Source organism: Pteropus medius, unplaced genomic scaffold, assembly GCF_902729225.1.
Source record: "Pteropus medius unplaced genomic scaffold, Ma_sr-lr_union100, whole genome shotgun sequence".
Lineage (NCBI taxonomy): Eukaryota > Metazoa > Chordata > Mammalia > Chiroptera > Pteropodidae > Pteropus > Pteropus medius.
In genome coordinates this window covers 10,594,195-10,621,931 of record NW_024345601.1, presented here as the reverse complement: position 1 = coordinate 10,621,931, position 27,737 = coordinate 10,594,195, and the positions used below count along the sequence as shown (strand labels likewise).

Genomic DNA, 27,737 nt, shown 5'->3' with positions numbered 1-27,737 from the left:
TCCAGACAAGGTTGCCTCATACATTTATTGCTTTTGGTTGGTTCTCTTTACCTTAGATGAATATCTCTATGAATCAATGGAAACACCCCTCCCACTTTTTTTCTTACTGTTTCCTGATTGAAGAAACTGGGTCAAGTGTCCTCTGGAATTTCCCACATTTTGGGTTTGGCTGGCTGCATCTGCATGGTGGTGGTAACATATTCTTCCAACCCCTGTATTTCCTGTAAACTGGTAGTTAGATCCACAGGCCTGATGAGGTCAGGTCCCTAGTTGTTTCTTGTGCAAGAATACTTTGTGGTAGATGGGGTGTATTTCCTGTTGCATCTCAATGGGCAGCACATGGTGTCTGGTTATATCTCTCTTAATTTCACGTTAACAGTGTATATATGATGAAAATATGTTCATTTGATATTTATCAGTAGATACTTATGTACGCAAAACAAAATTGAAAAGATCCCTTGACGTATCCTTTTAAACTTTGCCTCATTTAGGCAGTTAAGATAAGAATATCAAGGTACTCTTTGGAAATAATAAAACCTGAGTCACAGCACACATAGTTCCTTTATTAATCTGAGCCTATATGAGATCTGATTAGCATCTTAATTAAGGTCATAAGTCATTGCATACCTATTATTTTAATTTTTAAATAGCAAAAAAATGTACATTTTATGTGAACTTGAAGACTGTGCAAGATAAAACATAAAAAGTATGTGATTTTCTGTGAAAGGTAGATCAGCAGGCAGTTTAAAGAGAGAGAGAGAGAGAGAGAGAGAGAGAGAGAGAGAAAAGAAAACAAGGTGTAAGAGCTGTTCTTTGAAATCCTCCAGAGATGTGATAATAATTGAGCTAATATGCATCGGCTTCTCATAAATTGCCTTGGTAGTTTGAGCCTTGAGTGCCTTAGAAATTAGCTTCCCTCTGAAGCCTCTTCACTGTTGCTATAGTATTCCTGCTAAAGGCTTACTTGTTTGTGTTTAAGGAACTAGGATAATTTCTCTCTTATATTCACCTACAGACCTTGCATTTTGTCTTTATCTGCTGAGAACTCTGTAAAGTACCGCCATTACTCTAGCAAGGCTATTCCTACTAATTTCATTGTCATTTAACTGTAAATTAACAAAATGAGATTTAGAGCAGTGCCTTCCAAACCTGAACTATCAGAATCCCCAGAGCTCTTTAAAAAGAATGCAGTTCTCTGGTACCCACCCCAGATCTACATCAGATTTCTAGGTGATGGGAATACAGAAATCTGTAGTTATACCAGACCCCAGCCTTGGAGATTCTCATTCCCCAAGTAATCTAGATATGGGCAATGGATTGATGATTGGGACTTGGAAAGTCTCTAGACTAGGAGATGATTACTTGAACTTCATAGTGGTTTATTTGATAACTGGAAGAAACAGTAGTATTGATGATGAACTTTGGGAATATTTAATGTTTTCATCCATGACTTGAGTGAATGCATCAAAAATGGGAAAAAGACCTAATACCTTATAATTGGGATACAAATCTTAAATGACAGTGACAGTACTGATAGGAATGTTTGTTATAACAAATGCTGAATAGAAAATATAGAATAGAAAATACTACGTATTCATTAAAAGAGAAAGTAGTGACTGGCACGTCATGAAAGACAGAGCCACTGTAAGGTACTAAACACACCTGTAATGCTAGGGGGAAAGCTAGCACAAGACTGGGAAATGAAAACAGGAATGTGGCATGGGAGAAACATACGATGGTCTTCCTATAATAGTTTCCCTTAAGTTCCCATGCTATCATTTGCTTCTCATCTTTTCAGAGTTCCTAGAACAGATGTTTTCCTTTTTGTGCCCTCTTTCTTATCCTTATTCATTCTTACCATAAAGCGACCTCAAAAATACAATCAACTACCTCCTAATCGTCAACTCTTAGTATTTTGTTATATCCCTGCATCTACTAATGCTCTCTGGCATTTGATCTTTAAACTCTCCTTTCCCTTGACTTCCAAGACTTCACTCATTTGGTTATCCCACCTCCTTTCTGACTACTCTTATGGGCTCCTCTTTCTCCTCCGACTCTCGAGTGTTGATTCCGTCCTAGTCCTCTTCACTTCTCACTTGACATGCTGCATCATAGACCTTTTTGCTTTTGGCCAGAGTTGCATCAGTATATATTTCTAGGCTTCACTTCTCTTCTGAACTCCACACCTTATTTCTATTTGCTTCCCAGGCCTCTTCACCCAGGTATCTCATAGGTCCTTCAGTCTAAAGCTTGATTCATTACCAGTTTTCTCACCCTCTCTGTTTTTTAGTCATCAAAGCTAGAAAAACCATGATTGGAGTTCACCCTTTCTGCACATGTTGGTGGTTGACCGTCAAAGCTGTCTCTGATTCTATCTCTGAAGTGACTCTTGAATGTGTCCATTTTTCATTAGTCCTGTGACTACCAGTGATCCTCACCTTCTCCCATTTGGCTTGCATTTGCTTCTACCATTTTCAGCCACTCTGTGCCATTATGGAAATGCAGGCCCATGTGTTGCATATTCTGATTTTTCAAAAGAAGCTAAAATTTCGTATTTTCATGTAAACTTCCCCAGTCCTTAAGATGTTTGTAACTATGGTAATTTAGAAAAATTTACACCACCATCTGTAACTTTGTAGACCACAGGTTTATAGTCTTTGATTTAATCATAAGATAAAAGTATTACAAGAAAATAATAACGTAAGTGATTTTTTTTCTGCTGTGGAGGAAGCCTTTATATCAGAACATCAAAACAAAACATGCATTTGACTAAATAAAAGTGGAAAATACTTTGGCAAAACAAAAAAATACTATAAACAAAGTTATAAAATGTAAATGATAAGATAGGAAGAAAATTGTTTCAGATAAAAGGTTAATGCATTTATTATAAAATCATGCTTATAAAATGGTAGGACAAAAACTAAAAAAGCTCTGCACCCTAATAGAAATGAACAAATAAATATAGAAATACAGATAAATTATAAACATCTGAAATAAAATTTGTCCTTACTTGCAATTAAAAAAAAAAAAATGGAAATAAAATAGCAAGGAGTTGTGACTGTTAACCTATAACCAATGTCAGTGAATATGGGGAAGTAGACATGACATTATATATTGTTGGTACGAATGTGAATTAAGGATTTTTTTTTTTAATGGGGTGTGGCAATAGTGTACTAGTCAGGATTTCATCAGGATCCTGGCAAATTAGGACAGAAGAGAACAGACTCAGCATAAGAAAACTCAAAGTTTCAGGAAAACAGTGAAAAAGGCATTGGAGGCAGAATCAAAATGAAGAAGACTGACAACTTTCAAAAATTGGTGAAGAATATATTCTCTGGTTTAAGAAAGCCCAACAAGATCCCAGCAGGACACGTTTTTTTTTTTTTTAAAGATCCTAAACACATTGTAGTAAACTCTAAAACACCAAAGACTTAAAGGAGCTCTTAGAAGCAGCCAGTAGAAAAAAAAAATCAACTAACAGCTAAAATGGAAGCCAAAAACATTGGGATGATTTCTTCAAAGTGCTGGAGAAAAATAATTGTCAATCTAGAATTCCATATTCTGTGAAATTATTTTTCAAGATTGAAAGTGAAATAAAGGCATTTTTAGACTAGAGAACGGAGAGAGTTTGATACTCACAAAACTTCATTAAAAGACTTCCAAAGGATGTCCTCCAGGGAGCAAGACGTGTCTCCAGGAAAGGGGTCTGAGAGACAGGCAGTTGTGAACAAAGAGTCTGACAACCATGTGGGTCAGCTAAACAACAAAAGTGAATGATTTGTAGGATTTATAAAAATCAAGGTAAAACTAAAATCCTGGAAAGCATCGGCAGATCTATAGTGGTTACAGGGCCATGTAATACTGGAGTTGAAGCATACTTAGGTCTTGACTTTTTTTGGAGGCGGGTAAATATCTAGAATAGCTTTAGACTTGTCAAGTTAAATATGCATGTTAAAAATTAGAGTGTAAGCACTGCAAGAACAGAAAGAGATGATATAATTTCAAAGTGAAAGAGGGAGAATAGAATGAAAGAAAGAAAAACAAATCAACTCAAAAGAAATAAAAAAAGCTTTTAAAAAGAAAACAGAAAAGTGAAATAAAATAAATACTAAATAGCAACCCAAATTTATCGATAATCACAGTCAAATACTATAAGACTAGATTGTTAAAATTTTTTTATGTGCTATTTAAAAGAGTTGTTCCTAAAACCTAAGACCTTAGAAAGGTCAAAAGTAAAAGGAAGGAAAAAGATATGCCCAAAATACACTACTGAAAAGCAAGCTGGAGCAGGTATGTTAGTATCAAATCAAACACCTTTAAGGCAAAGAACATTACTAAAGACCACTTAATATTGATTAAAGGTTCAATTCATTGAATATGTAATAATTCTAAAACTATACACATAGTATAGTTTCTGAGAATATCATGCAAAATGGACAGAAGTACGGAAAAATTGATAAATTTACCATCATAAAGGGAGATAGCCCACCATTCTCATTGATTAATTGGTCAAGCAGATAAAAAGGATAGAGATTTGGTCAAAATAACAAGCTTGAACCAGTAAACATATTTTGAATACTGAACTCAGCCAGAGAATGCCCATTTTTATCAAACATACAGAGAACATTTTTGAAACTAGACCACAAAAAATTTCAAAGAATATGATCATACAGACAGATCACTTTCTCTGACCACAATAAAATTAACTTAGAAATTAATAACAAAGAGGTACTTTTGGAAATTAAAAAGCGCATTTGTATGTAATATATGAGTCAAAAGAAAATCTTAATTGAAATCAGAAAATATTTAAAATCGAATGATAATTACAAGACTAATTTCCTGAACTTGTAGGATATACCTACATGGGGTAATGTGTGACCTTATAAAGCTTATATTAGAAAAGAAGAAAATGAATGAGTTAAATAAAGATATAGCTTAAGAACAAATGAATAAACTCCAGGAAAATAGAGGAGAGAAATAAAAGAATTAAAGAAATTAATTATACAGAAAGTATATAGCGGAAAGGATTTTTTAAGTAGCCAAAATTTAGTTTTTTGAAATGAAGTTTTAAGAAAAAAGTAATCAAGATGGGGGGTGAGGTGAAGAGACTTATGAAAAATAGAAATACTAATAATGAAAACATGTAATTGTCAGTGGAAATTAAAAGACTAATAAACAACTACTCAGAACAACTTTATGCTAATGAATTTGAAAACTTAGGTGAAAAGGAAAAATTCATAGATAAATATAAACAGCAAAATTAAGTTAAGAATAAATAGAAAACCCAAATAGACCCTGTTAAAGAATTTGTACCACTACTCAAGAAAGTACCAGGTGAATTCCCCCCAAATTTAAGAACTAGGTAATTCTAGTTTTATATACTTAAATAAGAGTTAACACTTCCAACTTATTTTATGAGGTGAGTATAACTTGACTAAAATGAGATAAGGACAATAAAAGAGGAAAATTACAAGTTAATCTCACTCAAACATAAAAGTAAAAATCCTAAACTAAATATTAGCAAACCAAACTCGGCAATGTAGAAAAAGAATCATGACATCATGCAAAGCTGGTTCAGCATCAGAAAGCTTTTAGTAGTATCTCCAACATTAATAAATTAAAGGAGAACAATGCATTTAATAATTTCACTAGATGCAGATAAAGCAGCCACCATTCATGATTAAAAAAATTCTTAGAAAATTAGGGTCGTGTCTACAAAAACCTACAGTAAATATTGTTCTAAATGGTGAAACATAGAAGTGTTCCTTTTATGATCGAGAGCACCGAAAAGATGTTTACTACAATATTCAACACTTATGGGCGATTCCAGCCCAAACAGTAAGAGAGGGGGAAAAAATACAGCTGAAAAAAATTGGAAATGAAGAGAAGTGTCATTTTGGGGGCAAATGATTATATATGTAGAAAAGTTTAAAGGAAGTATAAAGGCTAATTATTAGAATTAATAAGAAGATTTAATAACTTTTTTTCAACTGCATGTCAACATATAGAAGTCGTTGCAAAAGCAGCCAGTTGGAAAATGTAATTTTTAGGAGCTAATATGTACAATGGCAAAAATGAAAACTAGAATTACCTCATAATAAACTTAATAAAGTATGCAAGAACTTTATGTAGAAAATTTGAACTTTTTTGAAAGACATTTAAAAAGTTCTTAAAAATAGTAGATCCATGTTAAATGCCTAGGAAGTCTCATTTTTATAAAGATGTTGGATTTCTCCAAATTGATCTGTAGATTCAGCGTCTTTCTAATCAGACTCTCAACAGGGTTTGTTCATGCAACTTGACAAGCTAATACTAAAAGTGATGTAAAAGCATAAGGGCCTAAGAATAATTCCAGGTACTCCTGATGAAGACAAGAAACAGTGCTGGGGATCAGGAGAGGAATTCACACTATTTGATATTAAGATTTATTATCAATAAAGCTCAGGAAATCAACCCAGTGTTTAATGACTGATAAGTCAATGGGATAAAATAACTCAGGGAGGCCTATATGTGACAGAGCTGGCATTACAGATTAGTGGGGTCCTTTGAATGAATTTTCAATTGGTTATTTATTTGGGAAAGAATAAAGTGGGTTCCTAACTGATGCTATACACAAAGTCAATGCCTATAATATTGAGGATTTTTTTAAATTAAGTTTATAAAGCAGCATTTATGTACTCTATTTTTATAAAAAGAAATAATAATATATGTGTAATTATATGTCATTAAAAAGACCTGAAGGATATCAAAAAGTCAAGGTGACAAAGTTACTGTCTCTAGGTGATGAGATTGTTGATGATTTAACTTTCTTTTTATATCTTTTTGTTTTTGTCTAATATTTTTATATACATTGAGCATTGCATATATTACTTTTAATTAGGAAAAATTTTTTTCACTTTGAATTTCTTTCCTTAACTATTCTTGCTTATTTGTTCTTATAGATTAATTTTAGAATTATTTTTGGAAATTTCCAAACTGCTTCCTCCCCTCCCAAAAAACATTTTCATGTGATTTTGATTGGAATTGTCTGGCACATAATAAGCACTCAGTACATGTTTGTTAAATAAATAAATATGGGAATAATTCACATCTTTATAACAGTTTGCCCTTCTAACCAAGAACATGGTATGTTACTAACCCTTTTTAAGTCCTATTTTTATTAATATGTTTCGTGATTTTTAAAAATATATATATAAATCTCACACATTCATACAATTTTTTTCTAAAATAGTATAATCTTTCTATTCCCCCTGCATTAAGTCAAACCCTTAACTGTATATCTTTAATGTCAAGTCTTAGAAATATCAGAAAGATGATTTAAATATAGATAAACATGTCCTGTGTAGTGAAGTTAAGGACCTGGGCTTAAATGACCAGATTGAAACTGACTACCTATCTTCGAGTATTTGGTAGTAGCCAGTCAGTGTTCCTTTAGCTCTTCCTAAGACAGAATACAAGAAAATGAACTTCAACTAAAGTGTGAGGAATTTAGATTACAGATTGCAAACTGGCAGTGAGAAGCTGAAAGGTCCCTCAGAAATATTTTATTTGGACTGCATGGCATATTTTTAAAATTTGAATATATTGCTAATTTAAAATTTGGAAGATTTCACATAAAAATCTAGATGTCTTAACTTGTCTGGAAAGACCTACTAAAATCTGGTACCCTATGCCCTAGTTTTCAGTGGCAGCTGATAGCTGGAGTTCAGTAGCCACCATCCCCTTTAAACTCAGGTGTGCACTTTCTCCAGTTTTCCAGTCAGGAACCAGCCCTTTCCTGTTTCCTATCTTGCCACTTAAGCATTATGTTTGCATCCTTAATTCAGATGGTAAAGGAAAAACTGAGTTGCACATGGGTAGGTATGGCATCTTCTTATTTGGCATTTCAGTATTGTTTTAAAAATATGATTTAAATAAATATGGCTCCAGCTCACCAGTGGGAAGTGGACCAGATGATTTCTCAAAGATCTTTCTTGTCCTCTGATTCAACGATCCTGTTAGAATAGTCCAGTGGTTCATGAACACTTTTTCATCGTACATGGTTGGAGAATCTCAGAGTTGGAATGAATGCCCCTCCCCCGCCCAGCACACCCCACTTCCCCCGCCCTTGCCGGGCAAGATAGGGAGGCCATGGGAGATTTGCTTCATCTGGCATTCCTTGTCTTAGGAACAGGAAGTTTGAAAGCTGTTGCGGAGGGATCTGCTTAAACAGCTAGCAGTTCAAAAAAAAAAAAAACCCAGCTACCTCATCTAGAAGATGTATTAAAAATCTGTTTCTTTTATGCATAGTTATTTAAAGGTGAGTAAAGGGTTTCGTAGAGACTTTTTTATAAGTACACAGTATTATATCATTCCTATCATTATGCATGGTCTGGCAGAGTTATGATTATGGGAACCATTGTTTTGAATATTATTTCATCTGTGCTTGCCTATGATCTAAACATGGCTTTCATATTTAATGTTAAGGGCATATTTTTACAAACAAAAAAAAATGGGAAAACAATATGGGAAAGAAATCTGAAGTGGCAATTTCTGAATTTGTTTTATTCTAATTTTTGTCTTCCCTGAGAAGCTTTCTTATTCTGTGTTAACAATCTGATGGATCCTATAGATAATAAAATTAATGTCAAATTACCTACAAAGTCAATTAGGAGACAGGTATTTTTTTTTTTTATGGAATGAGCGAACAAACAATTGAAACAGACTTATAGATACGGACAACATTTTCATGGTTGCCAGTTGGGAAAGGGGTTGGGAGTATAGGTAAATGCGGGAAGTGATTAAGAGGTACAAATCGGCAGTTACAAAATAGTCATAAGGATGTAAAGTATAGCATAGGGAGTATAGTCAATAATATTATAATAACTATGTATGATGTCAGATAGGTACTAGATTTATTGGAGTAATTACTTCGTAAGTTATACAAATGTCTAATCACTATGTTGTACACCCGAAACTATTATAATATGGTATGTCAACTGTAATTGAAAAATAAAAAATTATTTTTTAAAAATATGTTTTCTTCTAAGTAAATTTGGCCTCAAGTTATTATTTTGTTTACAGTTTTATTTTGTTTTGTTTTGTTTTTATCACGGAGCTAACCAGTTTGCCCCATTTGTTTTGGCATCAAATAGACATAGCTTTATTGTGACTCAGAGTCCAGTACTGTCCTTATTTAAGGACATGAAATGGTATCTCAAGGGAACCTTTTTGGAGTCTCTGAATGTTTTCAGTAATAAGTGAAATTTTTGCCCAGGACCAAATATTCCACTTAGCCACCCAAATTGTTTCCCAGTTGTGGTCTTAGACTGGGATCCTGTGTGTGTATTCTTAAACTTATGACAGGACTCTTGTTTTTTGGTTCCCACAGAACAACCCTCTTCTCCAATGCCACCCAACACCAGCAATGGGGAAGGTCACACTTAGGCCTATAATGTGTCAAAGGACCCCATCAAGGCTTTTCCAAAAGCCCTGTCTCACGCTTAGTCTCTGTTTATGTTCTAAGCGATGGACTCGAACTTGTCATTTCTTTACCCTTGACCTCCTGAGAAGGACAGGTACAACTTTCCAAATGGGTGCTTTCTAAAAGTAATGGCTTATAACTTTGTTTTTCTGGAACAAAATACCTTTAAAACACACGTATTATCCATCTTTTAAATACTTTACATGTTCCCGGTCTAGTGTAGCATACAAGACACTGTCAGTATTCAGTAGATGTCAGCCCCTTCCGTCCTACCCTTTTGTTGAATCTCACCCAAGTCTTCAGGTGGAGAATGAGAACTGACTCATGACCTCAGACTGGAATCAGCTACAAGTCTGAACTAGCACGCAGTATGGCGCTGCTTCTAGGTCAGCACATAGTCATCTGATTGTCACCAGGTACCCTTTCTTAAAACAAGTATGAGACCCCTATCAACCTGCATAGGTTAGCTTGCCTTTGCTAAAAATTTTAGCATCTGTAAATTTAAGATTTGATTTCTTTGAAATTATATTTAAATAAATCTTGAATTTATTTATATATAATAAATCTTGAAGTCATTTGGTTCCAGACTTTGAATTGTAATTATAGATTCAGTTTGAACCTACAGGGGGAAGCAGCAGTTAAAGAAGTCATCAAAATTAATAAATGGCTGGCATTTGAAAAGAGGATGTGGGTTAAAAATTTGTATTTAGGCAATTGAGATTTAGAACATGTATATTCAAATCCCAAAGGGGGGTCAGTTATCAAGAAAACCAGCCTGATCTCTTGAAAAGTCAGAGTTATTTAAAAAGAAAGAGGTAGGGGATTATTTTACATTACAGGAGGTGTAAGAGATATAACCACATGCATTGCAGGATCTTGGTTCAGTCTTAGTTCAGTAGGGAAATCAGCAATATACATTTTGGAGACAGTGAGAAATTTGAATATGCACTAGTTATTTGAACAATAATGTCATGCTCAGTTGTGATCATAGTATTTTGGTGATGTAGGAGAATATCCTTATTAGGGGGAATCTGTGCTTTCATATTTAAGAGTAAAGTATCATGATGTCTAATTTTCTTGAAATAGTTTATCAAATAGGTATATGAAATATGACAAAATATTAACCATTATTATGCTTACATGGTGGGTTTTGGAGTTATTCATGGCACTATTTTTCTACTTTTCTGGATGTTTTAAATTTTTCATGATAGTGAATGGTGATACTAATGAAGAAGTCATCTCAGGGTGAGAAGTACTATAGGACATAGCAGGTCTTCCTGAGCCTGCCTTGTGTTTTGGGAGAAGGCTTTGCTGGAGGAGAACCCTGCGGTGGTGGGCGGAGTCCACTGGGAAGTGGTGCTTATGCCAGGACATCCGGATGGCTCAGCAGGCCACTGGGAGGCATTTTCCCAGGCTCCCCAAGAATGGCCTCATAATAGCCATGGGAGAGGGCTTTCCACTGTGGTGCACCATACCACACAGACTCCCCTTGGTAGTCTTGGGGAAGCTCAAGTCACCTTGGCAAACAAATGAAGCTGAATAGTTTTATAGCAAAATCTTCTGCATATTGGATATTTTGCTTTCACTGTCTTGGGACTGTGAAGTAAAACAACCCAAGTAAATGACCACTCCCTTAAAAAGTATTACTCATTGGAGTATGGTATGACTTAAAACTAATCTACTGCCTTGCTAAGCCAGGATGGAATTTGTTCAGCTCATTTGATTTTTTTTGCTGTTGTTGTTTTTCTCTTTCTATTCATGAAGTCTCTGAGTTTCTAATAAAGCCATTTTGGAGCAGTTTATTTTATACAGGATATGAAATAAAATAGTGACAGAACTCTGGTTTGTCCTTATAACATGAACCACCCTTTTTTTCTCTCATAAATATTACTCAGAGAAATATTATTGGAGGTTAATGTTCTTTGGTGAACAATCAAGTGAGCCAGAAGAAAATTAACATGGTAACAGGTCATCATTTTGGGCTTTATTGTGTGTTGGGAGGTTGTCTGTAGAACGGTAGAGAGAAGCAGCTCTTTACAAGTTACAGAATGCAGAAGGCATAGAGCCTGTAGACTTTTGGAGCTGCTTTGAGGCCATGGAAGAAGATGGACTCTTGCTAGTAATGGATATCTCCTGACATCAGCAATGCAAAAATATAAATTATTTCTAGAAATACACATACCCGAAGATTCCTGGTGGAAAAATGCTTCTACTACAAAGCTGTCCTCTCCCTAACTCCAGTCTCTTCCTGTGTCTAGACAGTCTTTTCAGATTTAGGACCACAATAACTAGCAAGAAAACAGACGTACTTAAATGTGATTTACAAGTGCCTTGAAATCTCCCAATACCACTGTCAACTAGTTTTTAAATGAGAAGGTTATCATCACTTTATGATTTCTATTCTGTTTCCCAGCCCCCAACCACCACCAGCCCCCTACTCTCCTACTGACTTAGATCAGTGCATTTAGAACACCAGTGTAGGAAGCTGGGATCTGATTCCCCTAGAAGGGAAAGCAAAGGGCCTCCTGAATTCTTTGCCAAGTTGCTATTTAGCTTTAGAGAATAGTGGTGCTTTGCTTTAGCCCTGGATAAGTACAAAATCTCAGTGACCTGCTGAACCCTGTGAAGTTGCTTTCATTAAAGAGCAAAGCTAAGAATGTAGTCTTTATCACTGCCTATTATCTATGGATAAGTGAAATATATCTCACTAAGCATTTCAGTTCAGTATATTTCATCACCAGTGATTTTTCTTTGTTTTTATATCAAAATTAGTTTGCCATAAGAACTAACACAAGTACCTTTTGTGTTTAATCTCTCTTTAAGTTTCTCTTTAAACAAATTTTCTATGGCCAGTGGAATTTGGACTAAGCAGGTGCAAATCTTTTTTTATATGTCAAACTTGCCATTTCTCTTGTAGGTGCCACCAAGGCAGGGTTTTCCATTGAAACCATAACAAGACACGAGTTTAGTAATGATTCCCTTTAACATAATCCCATGCTGGGGGTGGAGAGTACAGGGAAAAAGATTTTAATAAACTCCGTTCTCCTAGTCATTCCAGTAATAAATCACCTAGTTAGAATTTGCCTTATACCGCTTTATTTTTCTGTAGGAGAAGGTGTCATATTGAGTCTTTATTGTTTAGCTGACCACGTAGGATTTAGTTATCATTCGAGTGGTATCTCCAGATACCAGGCTTCCTGAACTCAGAGCTGTAGCTTTCACAGTCAACTTTAGATTTAGCACCTTCCTAATAACAATATTTATTGCTGGAGATTTTGTACAGGGAAAATATTTTTGAAATTTTGAATGTGTCATATGAATCTTAATCAACGAGAACTGTAAGTGTTAAGTACGTTCTTCCAGCAGAGGCAGAATGACGTAGATATTGCATTTTTTTGTTGTTGTTCAGTCCTTTGGAAGACTCACATTATAGATCATTATTTTGAAAATCGCTTTAAAAATTTTCTATGTGTGTTTGTGAAGCCCAAATTATTAAGGACCCCTTGCTTAAAGTCCCCCTCCCCCCAGCAGTAGGACAAATAAACAGATGTGGAAGACACTTCCACTCTCTCAGTGACCTAAGGAATGAAATATTTGTTTAAAAGCACTCAGAATAATGCCAACATTGTGCGTATTTTGACATGTTAAGCAGAAGAAAGCCACATGACCAAAATGCAATCTGTTTCAAGTGTGCTAGGAAAAAATTCATCTCAGTAAATCTGGAGATTATCATATCATAGATGTCAGTGTTATTTTGCAATCTCTGTGACTAAAGCAATTGTGCTGTCAGAGCCATAGTTTGTGTAGACAGAACATCAAGTCTGTGGTCACTGATGTTCTGTATCTTGTGACAGGAGTGTCAGAAGGATACTGAACGTGAAAGTGGAAACTTCTTTGTGTTCTTTATTTAAATATGAGTTATTTCAGGACAATCATAGTCACGAACTTTGGAGTCTGATGGTCTTGAAGACCACCTCTCGCAACTCTTGGCCCCTCCAATTTCATGGATAAAATACTCTCTCTAAGGGTGTTTTAGAATTTGGGGACCCTCACCCCTCTTTGGCTGGCCTTTCATTTCTGGTTCTTCCACCAAGTGTTTGACTGTGTTAACAGGATCATTTTTACTTAATCTTTCAGGAAAGTCATCAACAAAGTAGTTTATACCTGGAGTGGGGCTGAAAGGGAAGGAAGGAGGGAGGGTGAAGGAAGGAAGTAACTATGTTGGTACTTTCTGTGAGTCACCTGAAATTCTGTTGCCTCCTGTAAGATGAATGGTAATGTCTCCATTTTAATAGATAAAATGTACTCCTTGGAACCAGTCTTCCTTAACGTTATGTTTGTGAGATGTATTTCTGATAATGCCTGTAGTTGTAGCTCATTAATTTTTAGGGGTAGTTTAGTATTTCACTGTGTAACTATATCTCACCCTCTTTTTTAATAAAAAAAAATTCTATTGATGGATATTTACACGGATCTCAGATTGGGACTATTAGGAAAAGCATTGTTACGAATACTGTATATCCATGCTTAAGTTCTGCTTTAGATATTCAAGCAGCTTTTGGAAGTGGCTATACCAATTTGCGTTTCTGCCAGCAGGGTAAGAGAATTCCAATATGCCCACATTCTTGCTACAGTTGGTACTCTTGGTCTTTTTATTTAGGCCACTCTGGTGAATTGGAGAATCTCCTCCCTTCCTTCTGCCCTTCTTCCTTCTCTGCCTCCCGCCCTCCCTTTCTCTCTCTTTTTTTCTCTTCCTCCCTTCCTCCAACCAACTCTCTCTCGCTCTCTCTCCCTCCTTTCCTCCTTCCTTCCTTCCTTCCTTCCTTCCTTGGCTCATGTCATTTTTTTCATCTTATTCTATGTAATAGCTTTATTGTACTTGAGTTAAATAACTTATTTACAGGCAAAATACACACATCTTCAGGTAGGTATTAAACAATTCTTTTCGTGAGCTCCTAAGTAATGCCTATCAGAAGGTGGCCAAGGTCTGTGTACCAGCTCAACCTGAATTAATGATCCCACGTGAAGGGCTTGGTTTTCAAGCCTCTTTGTTGGACCTCCTTATTTAGTCCATTTTACAGATGAAGTGACGGAGTCACTTCAGAAACTAGAGACCATCCCAGGTGCTATGGCCAGGCCTCCTGGAAGAGCCAAGATTGTAATATTCACCCCTTCCTCTCAAGCGAGGCCCTCTCTCGATTCTTTTACTGTTTTATTTGCGAAGTAATTATTGAATGCCTACTGGATGGCAGGCCCTGACTAGGCTCATAGGATTCACTGGCAAACAAGCTTGTAACCTAATGATGTCTTCTTTTACTTTATAGGTTATGGCTTTCAAATCACAGCCTATTTCCTCAAGAGAGGGATTCGCCTTCGCTGCTTTGGGGGCTCACACAGTCCTGGTAAGAAACTGGTTTCTTGGGTTGTGAGGCATTTTGCACAATTAGCTTGCCTTGGAGAGGGATGAGAATAAAGGAATGAAGATTGCTACCTGCTTCATTGCCTTCATGATATTAAAGTACTAAGTGAGAGTATTTCTGAACATTTGTGATTTTTTTTTAAATGTTCAGTTTCTTGCCTACCTGAGAACAGTGAGCTGGGTCAGACTATGCCGTACTTTCTTGCTGTATTGCAGCAATTTCATTGCACTTCCAGAGTGACTCGACAGACAGTTAAAAGTTAAACTATGAATCACTTCATCATTGTGCACACGGAGGCCCTGGGAAACGGAGCAAGTGTGTGCACGAGAAAATGCTTTCCCAGCCCATAGCCGTCAGAGCCCTTCTTAGGTGTGTGATGAGGCCAGCTTCCCCTCTCATTTCCCCAGGTCAAGATGTCCACTGAGGAAATGATGTCAAACACGTCCAGCCAACAACAATAAAGTCAGATGCTCATGATCGTTCTCCAAGTTGATCTGAGCGTTGGAAAGAAAATGTAGCTCAACTTTCTTGGATGATTTTAGTATATAAGTTATGAAACAGGGACTTTAAAAATTAACTGTATGGAGGTTTGCTCTTAGAATCTTCACAATTATCTGCACTTTCTTAACTTTAAGTGTCACTTGAATATATTACTCTTTTAATGAGGGCTTTCCACTTTATTCAAATCTTAGCAAAATAAGTCAGTTAGCGTTATATCTGTTAAAATGCAGCCTAGCTACCCTTTGTGGTAGGGATTTTAGGTTGTCGCCTAAACCTTTACATTATTTAAATATTAAAATGATACATATCTCAATTATGATCTAAGCAAAGTAAAGGGGTACAGAAGTTGATTTCTGTTTCTACAATATAGTGTTCAGAATCTGCCATTCTAGCATTCTTATTTTTCAGAGGAAGAAATGGAAGAACAAAACAGAGGGATTATTTGATAGACTGGATTAACTTTGAGTTCTAGTTCTGATCCACTAATAATTGATAGAACTGATGATTTTGAATTTTAATTCTAATCTACCAACAAGTTGTTTTTCAATGTTGTGATATTTTTTTTAGGGGGGAAGGATGGCAAATAAGGAATTCTGTGACTCATTTCTCTTTCTATAAAGCGGGAAGAAAACTACTTACCACTTGTTTCAATAAGATTTTTTAAAAATTAATGAATAATTATTAACTGCTTTGATAATTTCGGTTTTCTGGCTTTTCAAAGTCTACTCATGGTCACCTGGCCAGTTGCAACATCCATGAGGGGGTCAAAGTTTAAACACACTCAAGCTCCCTCAAGTGGGGGTTACTACATGAGGAAGATTTGCGGAGGTAAGACCAGAACGATAGGTTAGGTCCAAGTCATGGAGGGCTTTGAATATTTGTGTAGTATGTGGTGGGCACTGAGGAGCCACGATAGGATTTTGAGCATGGTAGGCAGAGCTGTTTAGAACTGTTAACATGTTTGCACTTAGTAGAATAAATTGGAATAGGCAAGAGTTACCACCAAGGAGACGGCAGTGGTCCAGGTGAAAGGTAAGGAGAGAGCTCTTACTGGAACATCAACACATTATGCCTTTGGTATAATGTAACCTAGTCAGTGTTATAAGGTGTTAACTGTGTTTGCACTGTGTTCTGAGTGTATCAGATTGCGAAACGCTACTGCCTCAGTCAGTGCCCTCATGTCATTCCTGGTTGGAAATTTGCGATATGTGTAATTATGTGATTCGTAATATCTGTCTTTTAAAAAATGGTCACATCTAAGAAGGAAGTTTTCTTTTAGAAAAATGGCTTTATTTCTGTTATAAATATGATACTTGTGTTTTATAAAAATATTCAAGCAATACAACCAAGTGTAGAAAAGGGAGAAGACTCTCGTCACCCACCTAGAAAATACACTGTTAGCATCAGCTAAACATCACTCCACAGATAAGGTGGGTGGATGGATGGATGGACAAACAATCAGATGGGAGAAGTAGAGATACAGATGGTATTTATCATGTTGTTTTCCTTTCTTCGAAAGTTAAGGGGTTCAGGTCTGTGATTCATTCAGCCTTCCCCACCCTAAAGTCAGTGGTTTTGCTTTAAGAAGTTGTAATAGATTACTGTGACTGTGGTGTAGTTATATCTTCTTTACTGTTGCATATTTAATCACTTCCTTAATAATTTGCATTGGTTCCTAATTAATGAAACTTCTGTTTCATAGCTTGATTCAGATTGAGAGTTTGCCTTCCATTTCACGGGACCTCTCTAAGACCAGTTGACCAAGGATATGATAGGCAAACTAATAAGAAATTGACAAGTCACATTTTGAGATTTTTATCTAATATTATTCTTCTTCCTGTGTAAGTCTGTACATTCATTAGAAAATGTTAATCCTGTTTCCCAAATGTGAGTTCTGAACAGAAAACAGCAAACCGACACAGAGGGAGTGCTGCAAAGGCCCTGCCTAGGGGTTTCATGTGATATAATGATCCAGGGGCTCAGGTGGACCAATTTGCAGCCTTCTCAGCTCTCCCTAGAGCTTTGTGCTTGCCCCACCCTATTGATGGCAAACACTGCAAGGAGCAAAGGGGAGGGGAGAGGAGACATCTGTCTCATACATTCATGCCTATTGATGTAACTTAAAAACCTGGGACCAAGCCTTTCTGTGTTCTTTGGTTTTCGATGCTTTCAGTGACTTGATTTTCTTCATTTTGTATAGAACTCCGTGTATTCCCTGACAGATTTGTGGTCTGTGTAAGTCAGCTCGTATTCAATCGTGATCTTTTGGCAAAGAAGAATGAAGAATTGGTATGTATGAAAAAAATCTATAAACAAATCTGCTTAAATATTGAGTTATTGTAAAAAACAGAAAAAAAAAATTTCTGTTGTCATTTAGCTGTTGAGCACTTAATACATGTCTTAAGGAACCAAAAGTGTCCTACCTATTTTGATAATATTGATCAAGTGATGTAGAGTGTTTTTTAAGATCCCTCGAAAATTTAGTTTGATCAGCAGTATCTTTTCCATATGAATTTTAAATGAGAAAGCAACATTTTACAAAAACTGCGATGACGCTTATGATAGTATTTAAATGGAATAAAGTGAAGTCTTTAAATGAAAAGAAGCAAAATCCACATATTTCCACTGGATGCTTTCATTGGGGTCAGTGGCTTTTGAATTTTATTCCGTGGTGAATCACTGACATTTTCATGAGAACCAGTACTTTTCCCTAGCGTGTTATTTCTTAGCTGATAGGGTTCATTTTCTTTGTCTCTTTTCTCATGCTAAGTCTTAAGCTCCATCAGGTCCTATTTCTGTTTCATTGGAGTTCTCTATTCAGATAGTTACAGAAAACTCGCTCCTAATGTTGCAACTTGCAGCTTTTTCTTTAAACTTTTCATGTACTGGAGAGGGTCTCCCTGAAAGTGAGTGTGTGTGTTACCTTGCTGCAGTCACAGTCCCATCTATCTGAACTTACCTCTGTACAAACTTTTTTCATATTTTTGGTCATATGACAAAACTTTAACAAAGGGGTAGGGGGGAATCTAGCAGACATTAAACCTGGACATGAAATATGACATGATTATGCTTCTAAAATAACTTACAGGAATATTAGATTACCCCTTATGTTTATTTTTTAATCCATTTGAAATTTGGCCACATGGTGTAAAACCAGCTTCTTATCTCATCTTAAATAAATACATAGGGAGAGTGTTTTGGAGGTAATAAGGGTGAATGGAGACCCAGAAAAAGTAAAGAGCTAAGAATTCACGTTTAAATCTAGGTGCCTAAGCCCATCAGAAAAGCCAGTGTGACTCTTCTTTCTTTGTCTATCAATAATTCAGTATACACATTAAATTCAATAAATTAAGCATATATGGTGAAAAGCATTAAAAGTTTATTCTTTGAACTATTTCTAGGATATTGAGTTATATTAGCAAATTAATAAATACTAAACTAGTAATGCTGTTGGCAAACAGCCATAGTATAAAACAAATATAACATAACATAACATAATATAATATAACATAACATATCGTAACATAACATAACATAACATAACATAACATAACATAACATAACATAACATAACATAACATAACATAACATACTAGCTTAACCGATTCTCAGAGCAATAAAGAAATTGATCTGTAGTTTTAAGAAAACAACTGGTCTACGGCCATGCTACCTTGAACAAGCCTGATCCCGTCTGATCTCGGAAGCTAAGCAGGGTCGGGCCTGGTTAGTACTTGGATGGGAGACCACCTAGGAAGACCAGGTGCTGTAGGCGTAAAAAATTAAAAAATAAGGGATTGTAAACTGACAGAGTCCTTGCAATCTGTGAGGTCAACCAAGGGTTGCCTTGCCTAAAAAAAAAAGAAAACAACTGTACTAGAAAGTGTTATTGTTTTCATATGGACTACAGAAGAAATTCAATCGTGTATGATATGTACTGTTAATACTTAATATCTGTCACAAGCAAGGAAAACGGCTACCAAAGTAACACTCTTGAATGCATCTGTATCTTTCCACGATGCCAGATTTATTGGGTGGAACCTCAGATAAACTAATCAGGTGCCCATGCAGGTTAACGCATAACATACAGAGAGGGGAAATACAGACTCTTATGCTACAGAGCGAAGGGTTGAAAGTCCTTAGCATCTCCAAAGCGAGCTGTGTTGACTGGCAGGCTGGTTTCACATCAGTCCCAAGCCAGCAGCTATGATGAGCAGAAGGTCAGAGTCTTCAGTTCTCAGCATACCTGTCCATGATGCTCTTGGGTCAGACTTGAGCATCATCTGTGTGAGGTGTTCAACTTATATGGTCCCTGCAAGATGGGGTCCTTATGCTGCACTTGAGGCTTATCAACAACACTCATGTCTGACGTTTCTGTGGTTTTGGGTATTCTAGTCACATCCTTAGGGCGTCTCTATGATGTGCCAGTTGACATCACTTTCATGGCTTCCATGGAATCTATTTCATAAAGTCCAAAAAGTCCACATGCCTTTATGCTCGATACAATAGCTTAAATTATTAAGGGTGAATTAACACATCTCAATGCTAATGAAATATTATCCTCCTTAGGGACACTGGCATTTATACAGATGTAAGTTTTCTATAGCTGCTGTCATATAAATCCTGTAATCTGAAGGACTTCCTAAATGTTAAGAATTTTCATTCTGGAAAGTTGACTAGTCTGAACCTTTTACATGAGCCAGTTCAGTTTTCTTATCTCCAAAATGTTCTGATATCCAGTGATAATACTGTCAGAGTTAGCCAAGTTAGCGTATAAGAAAAATGCCATTTACATCATGAGGATCTTTCACTGTCTTAGTGATTATCTTCAGATGTGGTCAGTCTCTGTCTCTTCAGCATCCCCTTTTCCCCACCTCTGACCATCTATCTCTTCACATGTACACTTTCCCAGCCACATGCACACAAGAGTCAACTAAAGCCTGATGCCACTAAACGGCTCCATCCCTGGGCACAGGCCGTGTGCTCTCCTTCTGCTTGGCCAGTTCACCTGTGCACCTCCCCTCCTCACTGGCCTTCAGTCTATCACTTCCTCAAGCTTGTTGTCCTTAGAAATAATAAAATATCCAAGTCTAGCAAAGGGCCTTCTCTCCCACAAATGGCCCACCAATCCAACAGCAAAGCAGTCAGTTCTAACACCACAATTGTCTTGGAGCTTTATCCTCATTGATATTTGACCCCTGCAAAGCCCTCCTGTCTTAGCTATTTATGGATCAATAAGCAATCCTTCCCTCCCAGAATTGCCTTCTACCCCAGAGAAGGCATTCTTACTCCATTATATACTTTAAATGCCCAAAGCCATGATGGCCGGCTCTCATGTGAGTATTCCTTAACTTTCTTATTCCTTAGAGCTTCGAATTCTTTTATCGATTTACATTGATGTTTGCCAAAGGGCAGGATCTATCTCATTTTCTCTTGGTAGTTATTCTCCAGGACCATCTGAATGGATAAGGGGAATTGGCTTCCTGAATAGCAGTATTGGAGATACTTATTTGGCAATAACCAAGTTATTTTCCTATAACTGTTTTCTTAACTCTCTTCTTAGCCACCAAAGTGACAAAGGAGTGATCCAGTACCTGAGCAACAACCTGGGCATGTTACTTGTGCTGTAACCTTGAGTAGCAAATTCCTTTTTCTTCGTCTTTTTTTGGGAGGGATCCTCGGTGTCTAAATGACAATTGGTCAGGAAATCGAGGAGTGCCTATTCAGAACTGCTCTGCCAGGAGATTCTTTCAGCCTGTACACAAGGAAGCCAGCTGCACTTAGCTCTCCAGTTTTTAAAGAGGTGGCTGCACAAAAGGACCGCTGTTCCAGATCAAGCAGTACAAAGGGAGTAACCTCCCCCCGGGGCGGGGGTAGTGGGGATTAGCGTGAGCACACGCATGCCACTCCCTGACCCCCACCTGGGAGATCTGTCACCCTGCCATCCACTGAGGGGCATTGGTGCAGGGAGGCACTCCATGTTGCAATAGCTCTGCACCGAATGCCCATGTGCCAGGGATGTGGGAATTTGTGATGTGTACTTTGGGAAGAAAGGGCATTATTATGAGATGAGTCATTGTATTTTTCTTACTATAGTTTCTCATAAGAAATCTAGAAGCCCTTGTAGCCTCAGTTTTTTGACCTATTGCTAGATATGGAGCCACGGAGTCATTTTGAGAGTTTTTACCTTTAGCTTTTTTTCTTTCTTTTTTTCCCATAGAAATATAAAGAACATAAAATAATTTCTATTATTAAACTCAGCTATACTTCATTCCGATAATATTCTCTTTCATACTTCATTCCAATAATATTCTCTTTCATATTTACAAACCCAAATCCCTGTGTAGAAACCGTGAAGCCCAGGAGGCTTTGGAAAATTCAAATTTTTAAATTATTTTTATTTCTTTGTTAAAGTAAATAATAATAATTAAAGCAATAACTTTATTGTGTAAATAACTACAGAACTCTTTATGTATCTAGGGCATTTTAGGGTCAGCATAAAGCTACTGTCTCATAGAGAATTGCTTACAGCCACTTTGTCCAATCTCCGAACACGCTTACCCTCACTGTCACCTTTTAGCATAATTTGTTGAGTGCTGGCTCTGTGCCAGGAGCCCTGGTAGGCACTGAGGAAACTAAGAAAAATAAGATAGTGCTCTTTCCCTCAAGGAACTTACAATCTGGCAGATAGATCAAGGATACTCACGGCTTCCCAGTGACTTAAAAATGTAATTCAAATAGAGCCTCCTTTTTTCTTAAAGATGTATCCATTCTGCACTTTCATGGTTCATTTGGATCCTCATTACCATTCAGGAACAAAATCCAAAATTCTAAGTTACTTTCTTTTAAACCTAAGGCGTAACAATCTGTGATTCTTTTGGAAACTAAAAAAATGAGACTTAGTACTAGTGCTGCCTGTAAGTGGATATATACATTAAGATGTTTGGGTTCTCGGCCTCACCCTCGCATGCGTTGTGACCAAGCTGTGGAAGTAGCCATCAGGATTCTGCAGACGTGCCCCAGCCATGCAGCACTAGGCCCTCGCTGTTAGCATCACGTCTGTGGGATTACTGGCACGTCCTGACAAGAGACTAAATATTTAAGCACTAAATTAAACACTTCTCTTGAGTCAAACTACTGTTTAACGTTAAAGAATTCTCCTTCCAGTTTATGAGTATAAAATTGAAAATGAGTCTAAAGAAGCAATAAACTACCCTAGCATGGGTTATTTTTAGCGTGGCTGTCGTATTTCTCAGCTGTGTGTAATTGAACCTCTTTGGACCTTAGCCCTCCTCTCAGTCAAAGGGGAGGATATCAAATTATCTCAAAAATCCTTCCTCACACTGAATTCTGATCAGAGGAAGCAGATGAAAATGTAACTAAATAAAAACCATAAAATAATTTTGCGCAAAAGAGAACTTATAGATTTAAAAACTGTGATTAAAAAAAATTCAGGATAGAATTGTATTTTATCTTAGGAAAGATAAGTAGAAATTATAACATTTTAGTCTTTGAGGTTTTAGAATAGAAGAAATAAACTACTTAACAATTTGACTATGCAGTAACTTCTGTACCCTAATAATAGAATTATTTAACTTTCATAAGGGAACTTTTGCATAAGTATAAATCAGATCATTCAAGAAAAGAACTTTTTGTATCAACAAAATTAAATAGTGAATGATTTTTCCAGTTTTTTCATGATGTATCATAGACTTTTACAGAATTCATCCTTTTCATCTTGCTGTATTTCCTAAATAATAGTGGTTATTTGCATGGAAGCCATAAAAAGAGATTTCTTGTAGCCCTAGAAAAATTTCCTTGAGTAGAAAGAGGTCATTTCCATATATCACACTTCCTGCAGTATTCTGAACTTAGTTTTTTTACTTAATAACTGCTTATCAAAATCATATGCGTTCATTGTACAAAAAAGTTTAGAATTCAGATAAATACAAAGAAAGTAAAAAATTCCCACAACTCCCAATGCAAAGATAGCCTCTGTTAATAATCTAGTCTGTACCCCTCCATACTTCATTCTTGATAACCGAGGTCGGTGTGTATTTAACTTAACTAGGACCTCATTGATTTTTGAATTCTGTGTTTGTGTTGGGTTTCTTATTGGCATTTTTGTATTTCACAAACTCCTTACTATATAAAAATGTCTTGCATAGTAAAGAAAGTAACTTTTAGTGAGTTTATCATTTACAGTTTTCAATTTTCCTTTGTATGACATTGCCGTGCGGTAGATATCTATGTCCTCAGTTTTATGTTTTCCATAATGATTTCTGCCTTAAATGACTTAGTTATATTTTTCAAAATTTGATAAATATTTGCTAATATTTTCTTCTGATATTTTTATGAAATTTAGTTTGCAGCGTGAGGTCCTTTTTATTCCATATATTGACCAATATTGTGCTAATAACGGTTTTTAGGTTCAAGGGATCAAACGTGCTCAGTCTGCCTGTATTAATGGGGCATCACTGTCGGGGCACACATGACAAGGAGACTTCTCTAGAGACGAGGCTCTAATTTTGCCTCTGTAGCAGGGCAAACTGATGCCCACCATCTTGCCTGCTGCCTCTCTGTCTCTGTGCTAACTACTCTTCCCTTTTTGCAGTCAGCTGTGGTCAGTGCTCAGTGTCAGAACACATGGTCAGTAAGTGAGCAACAGATTAGGGCCACACCCTCAAAGGCATATGTATGGGCTGTTTTCCTTGGGTATGGATGGGAACTATAGTATCTACCACCTGCCCTTATGTGGACTTGCAGGTGGGTGACCTAATGAAAATGCTAGTGGCAAGATAAAATTGTTCTTGGATGGTTTGATTTATCTACAGTGGTTTTTCTAGACTATGACAGAGACGATAAGAAAAAATTTTTCTGATAAAATCACTTTTTTAAAGATTAACTATCCTTTGCTTATATGTTACAGTAACCTAAGGTTTTCTTCTCCTTTCTTGATAATAAAATTCTCCTAAATGATTAGCCAGCAGTATTTCTAAATGATATGGTTCATGTCTTCCCCTCCAGCCCTGTGAAGGAACCTGCCCTTTGCTGAGTTAGAATAGGACAGGATGTGTAAGTTAGAATAGGTGTGTCTGGGCCCGCTAATCCTTTGTGCTTTTCTCACCATAAAGCATCTTTACTTATGCAGAGACTTACAATCTCCCTTTGATGACCACTTAGATGATGGATTCATTTAGGAAAACCATGGCAGAGAATAAAACAAGTAGAAAAGGGATCAGACTTCAAATTAAAAAACCTGCTTTGACCACTGCCTGTCCCTTCACTCACTCGAGGACCGTAGACAAGTCATTTGGCTTCTCAGAGCATCAGCCCCCTGACTTGTTAAGCAGAGATAAAAGTGACTCCTGGCGTATAAGCCTTCTCAAGTTTTCCTAAGAAGCAAGTGAGATAATGAATATTAAAATGTCTTGTAAACTGTAACGTGCTTATACAATATTAATTATTATCATCACCATTTCCATTACCCTGGAAGAGGAGTTAATTTAAATGCCATTAATGCCAAATTAGCAGATCGCTATTCATCTTACCCTCCTTGCTAGAAATGAGAAAAATACCTGATCATATCCATCTATATATAATATTTTCCCAAGAGGCTCAGCACCTTCATTTTTAATTTGTCTCCACTTGCCAGCCCAGATTCATTTTGCAGTTATAAAAACTAAAGTACCGAAATGTTAGGTAATGAACCCTCATTTAGCCAGCAATTCAGTAATAGAAAAAGGGACACAATAAGAGCATAAACTTGTGACCTTCAGTAGGGGCTCTGTTAACCAGCATCCAGAGGAGAAGAAAAATCTGCAGAGACCATGCAGCTAAAATTCCTTTCATTTCCAGTAGCTGCGTGTAGACTCACACTGAGATATGGCTTTGGTGGGTAACCCACCAAAGGTACCTTCTCTAAGGTACCTAGAAGTTTAGAGACAGCAGACTCCTCAGGCCCAAATTCCTAAAAGCGCACACGGTTGTCAAAACACCCTCAGTGAAAACAGAGTTCGACATGCAACTGGATTATGTTGGAAAGTTTGTTAGTAAACAGATGGTTTAAAATTCAGTACTTATTTTCCCAAAGAAACAGTCTCATCAATGCAATAAGATTCCTAGACCAGTCTACAGAAGCCGTTTCCATCATAACATTGGAGTTTTGGAAAGAAGGGGTCTGTGTTCAAGGGAAATTGGAAGAGGTATTTCTTCTGCATCCCTGGGCAGATGGCTAAGTCTAAATACAATTTTGAAATAAGACGGACATCTGTGATGTCTTCTCTCTGGCTCTGATGCCTCTTTCCCACTGGGGATCAGGGCCACAATGGGCCCTCTTCTGGCCAGCCCTACTACCTCTGTGGCTGGACTACATACTTATCCACCTCTGTCCGCTCCCATCCTGGCCAGGCCCATATGCTGAGCCATAGAAGGTGTTAGGGAAATGATTATCACCCTGACTGAAGAGCTGGCAACCTTCCTGTGGGTGTTGGCATTTTTCAACCACAGCCTTCATGGAGGAAGTTGTTTTTGAATAAGGAGACCCCCAAAGATAGGCTATAGCACTCTGCCTAGGTAATTCCTATAAAGCTTTTCTCTATTTTTCAGAGATATTTTTCTTCTACTTTTAAACCTGGTATTATTAACCTATAATTCATGAATTCTCTGAAATTGAAAAAAAAAGTTATATATATTTTTATGTGTTTCTAGTCAAATAGCTTTCGTTCAGTTCTCAGAGTGGCAAGTGAGCTTCTCCATCTTTAAGAAGAGCTAGACCCAAACCTACAAATTTTTTAAAACATCCATATTTTGTCACTCTTGTATGACACCAGAGACCCAACTAAGAGGCCTAAGGTTGTTCAGGATTTATTTTTAGGTTCTTGAGGGTAGGTGAACATAAACTGGAAAATCCCTGTGAAATGTGTACTTCTTACAAAATAACTTCCTTGATTTTTTTCACTAACTTTATTTTCAGGTTAAAATTCTTTGCAACTATTTATTTGTACTTCCCTAGATCTACACAAGACAGTTTCGTAGTCATCAATTCAGAAGAAAAGAAAACTTTTAACACATAATTAAAGAAAAAACACTAGCGTGTCCGATAACCCGAGCAGCAGCATCATCAGCAAGGCTGCAGTCTCTGCTTTTTCTTAGAGACCCATCCTTCAGGAGAAGGCAGAGAAATGGAGTGATCCAAAGAGGGACTCGGCCAGACAAACCAAGCGAAGTGAAAGACTTGCCTCTCACTGTGGGAAGTGAGCCAGTGACTTAGCCTCATAGGGCATCAGTGTCCTCCTCTTTGAGATGGGGAAGGTCATGTCTGTCTCATGGGCATCTCATGAAGACTCATTTACTGGTGCTAGTTTCTATACCAAGTGCTTTGTCTATGTTGTCTCAGTATAAATCATTAACATCTTTAGAGAAAACAACTTCAGGCCACAGTGGAATTCATAGGATACTACTTTTCATTTACTTATTTTTGCTTCAGTTCCTTTGAATCAATATACGTATATATTTCTGTACTTTTTAAAATTGTCCATTACTACTCTATCCCACCTGTTTTACCCTTTCCAGTTCCTTAACTTATTAATTATCAAGTAATTTAAGAAAATATTAGAAGTGAAATTTGGGAGAGAGAGACCTCTTCCTCATTTTAAGATCTATGGCTTCTGCATGGTCATGTTGCATTGTGGTCCAAATTGTGGTCACTGCCATATTGTTCTACTTGGGCTGCTTTTCTGTAAGTAACTCAACCAGGTCACATTTCAGAATACTGATGCCCCTGAAAATCATTAGGCATCACACTAACCTTCGAGAATAACTTTCTCTTTACCTTATTATAAAATCATAAAGAATTGAAAGTAGTTCTAGCTCTACATTTTAATATTATTGTTGGCCCCCAAATGAGACCATAATATATTACTTTTGCTCAGCTCTTATTGTTTGCATAAGACCTTTATTGTTTGCAGAGGGCTGTCGTATACAATAACTCATTCACTGTAACAAACCTGAGAAGAGATTGTATCAGTCTTGAACCTTTTAGTTTTCAAGAGACAGGAAGGCCAACTCAAAATGGCTTAGCAAAAAAAAAAAAGGAAGGTTGTTGGCTCATGTGCCTGAAAAGTCCAGGATTCAGGTATGGCTTGATCAGAGGCACAAAGAATGTCATCAAGACCATCTTTTGGTTCTGCCTTTTACTATATTGGCTTCATTCTCAGTTTATAAGTGGTCGTTCCCAGCATCCCAGGTCCATGGGAAAAGAGAGCAGGTCTCTTCCCAGGCCACCTGTTGCTCATGCTTCTCTTTGAGGCTCATGAATTCTGCACTCTGATTGGCCTGGACTGGGTCACAGGCCC

General features: G+C 36.9%; 1 protein-coding gene and 1 non-coding gene across 2 annotated transcripts in view; both read left to right on the top strand.

The window, feature by feature from the left end:
- SLX4IP (SLX4 interacting protein) overlaps nt 1-27,737 on the top strand; it is a 174,401-nt gene that overhangs the window by 133,506 nt on the left and 13,158 nt on the right. The window contains exons 5-6 of the mRNA XM_039874485.1: nt 14,788-14,865; nt 17,585-17,673. Coding sequence (XP_039730419.1) covers nt 14,788-14,865; nt 17,585-17,673 — 167 coding nt within the window. The remainder of the gene's footprint in view (nt 1-14,787; nt 14,866-17,584; nt 17,674-27,737) is intronic.
- Nucleotides 19,038-19,156, top strand: LOC120612099 (5S ribosomal RNA). The gene has a single exon (XR_005655354.1). It is a non-coding gene; the product is annotated as a 5S ribosomal RNA (ribosomal RNA).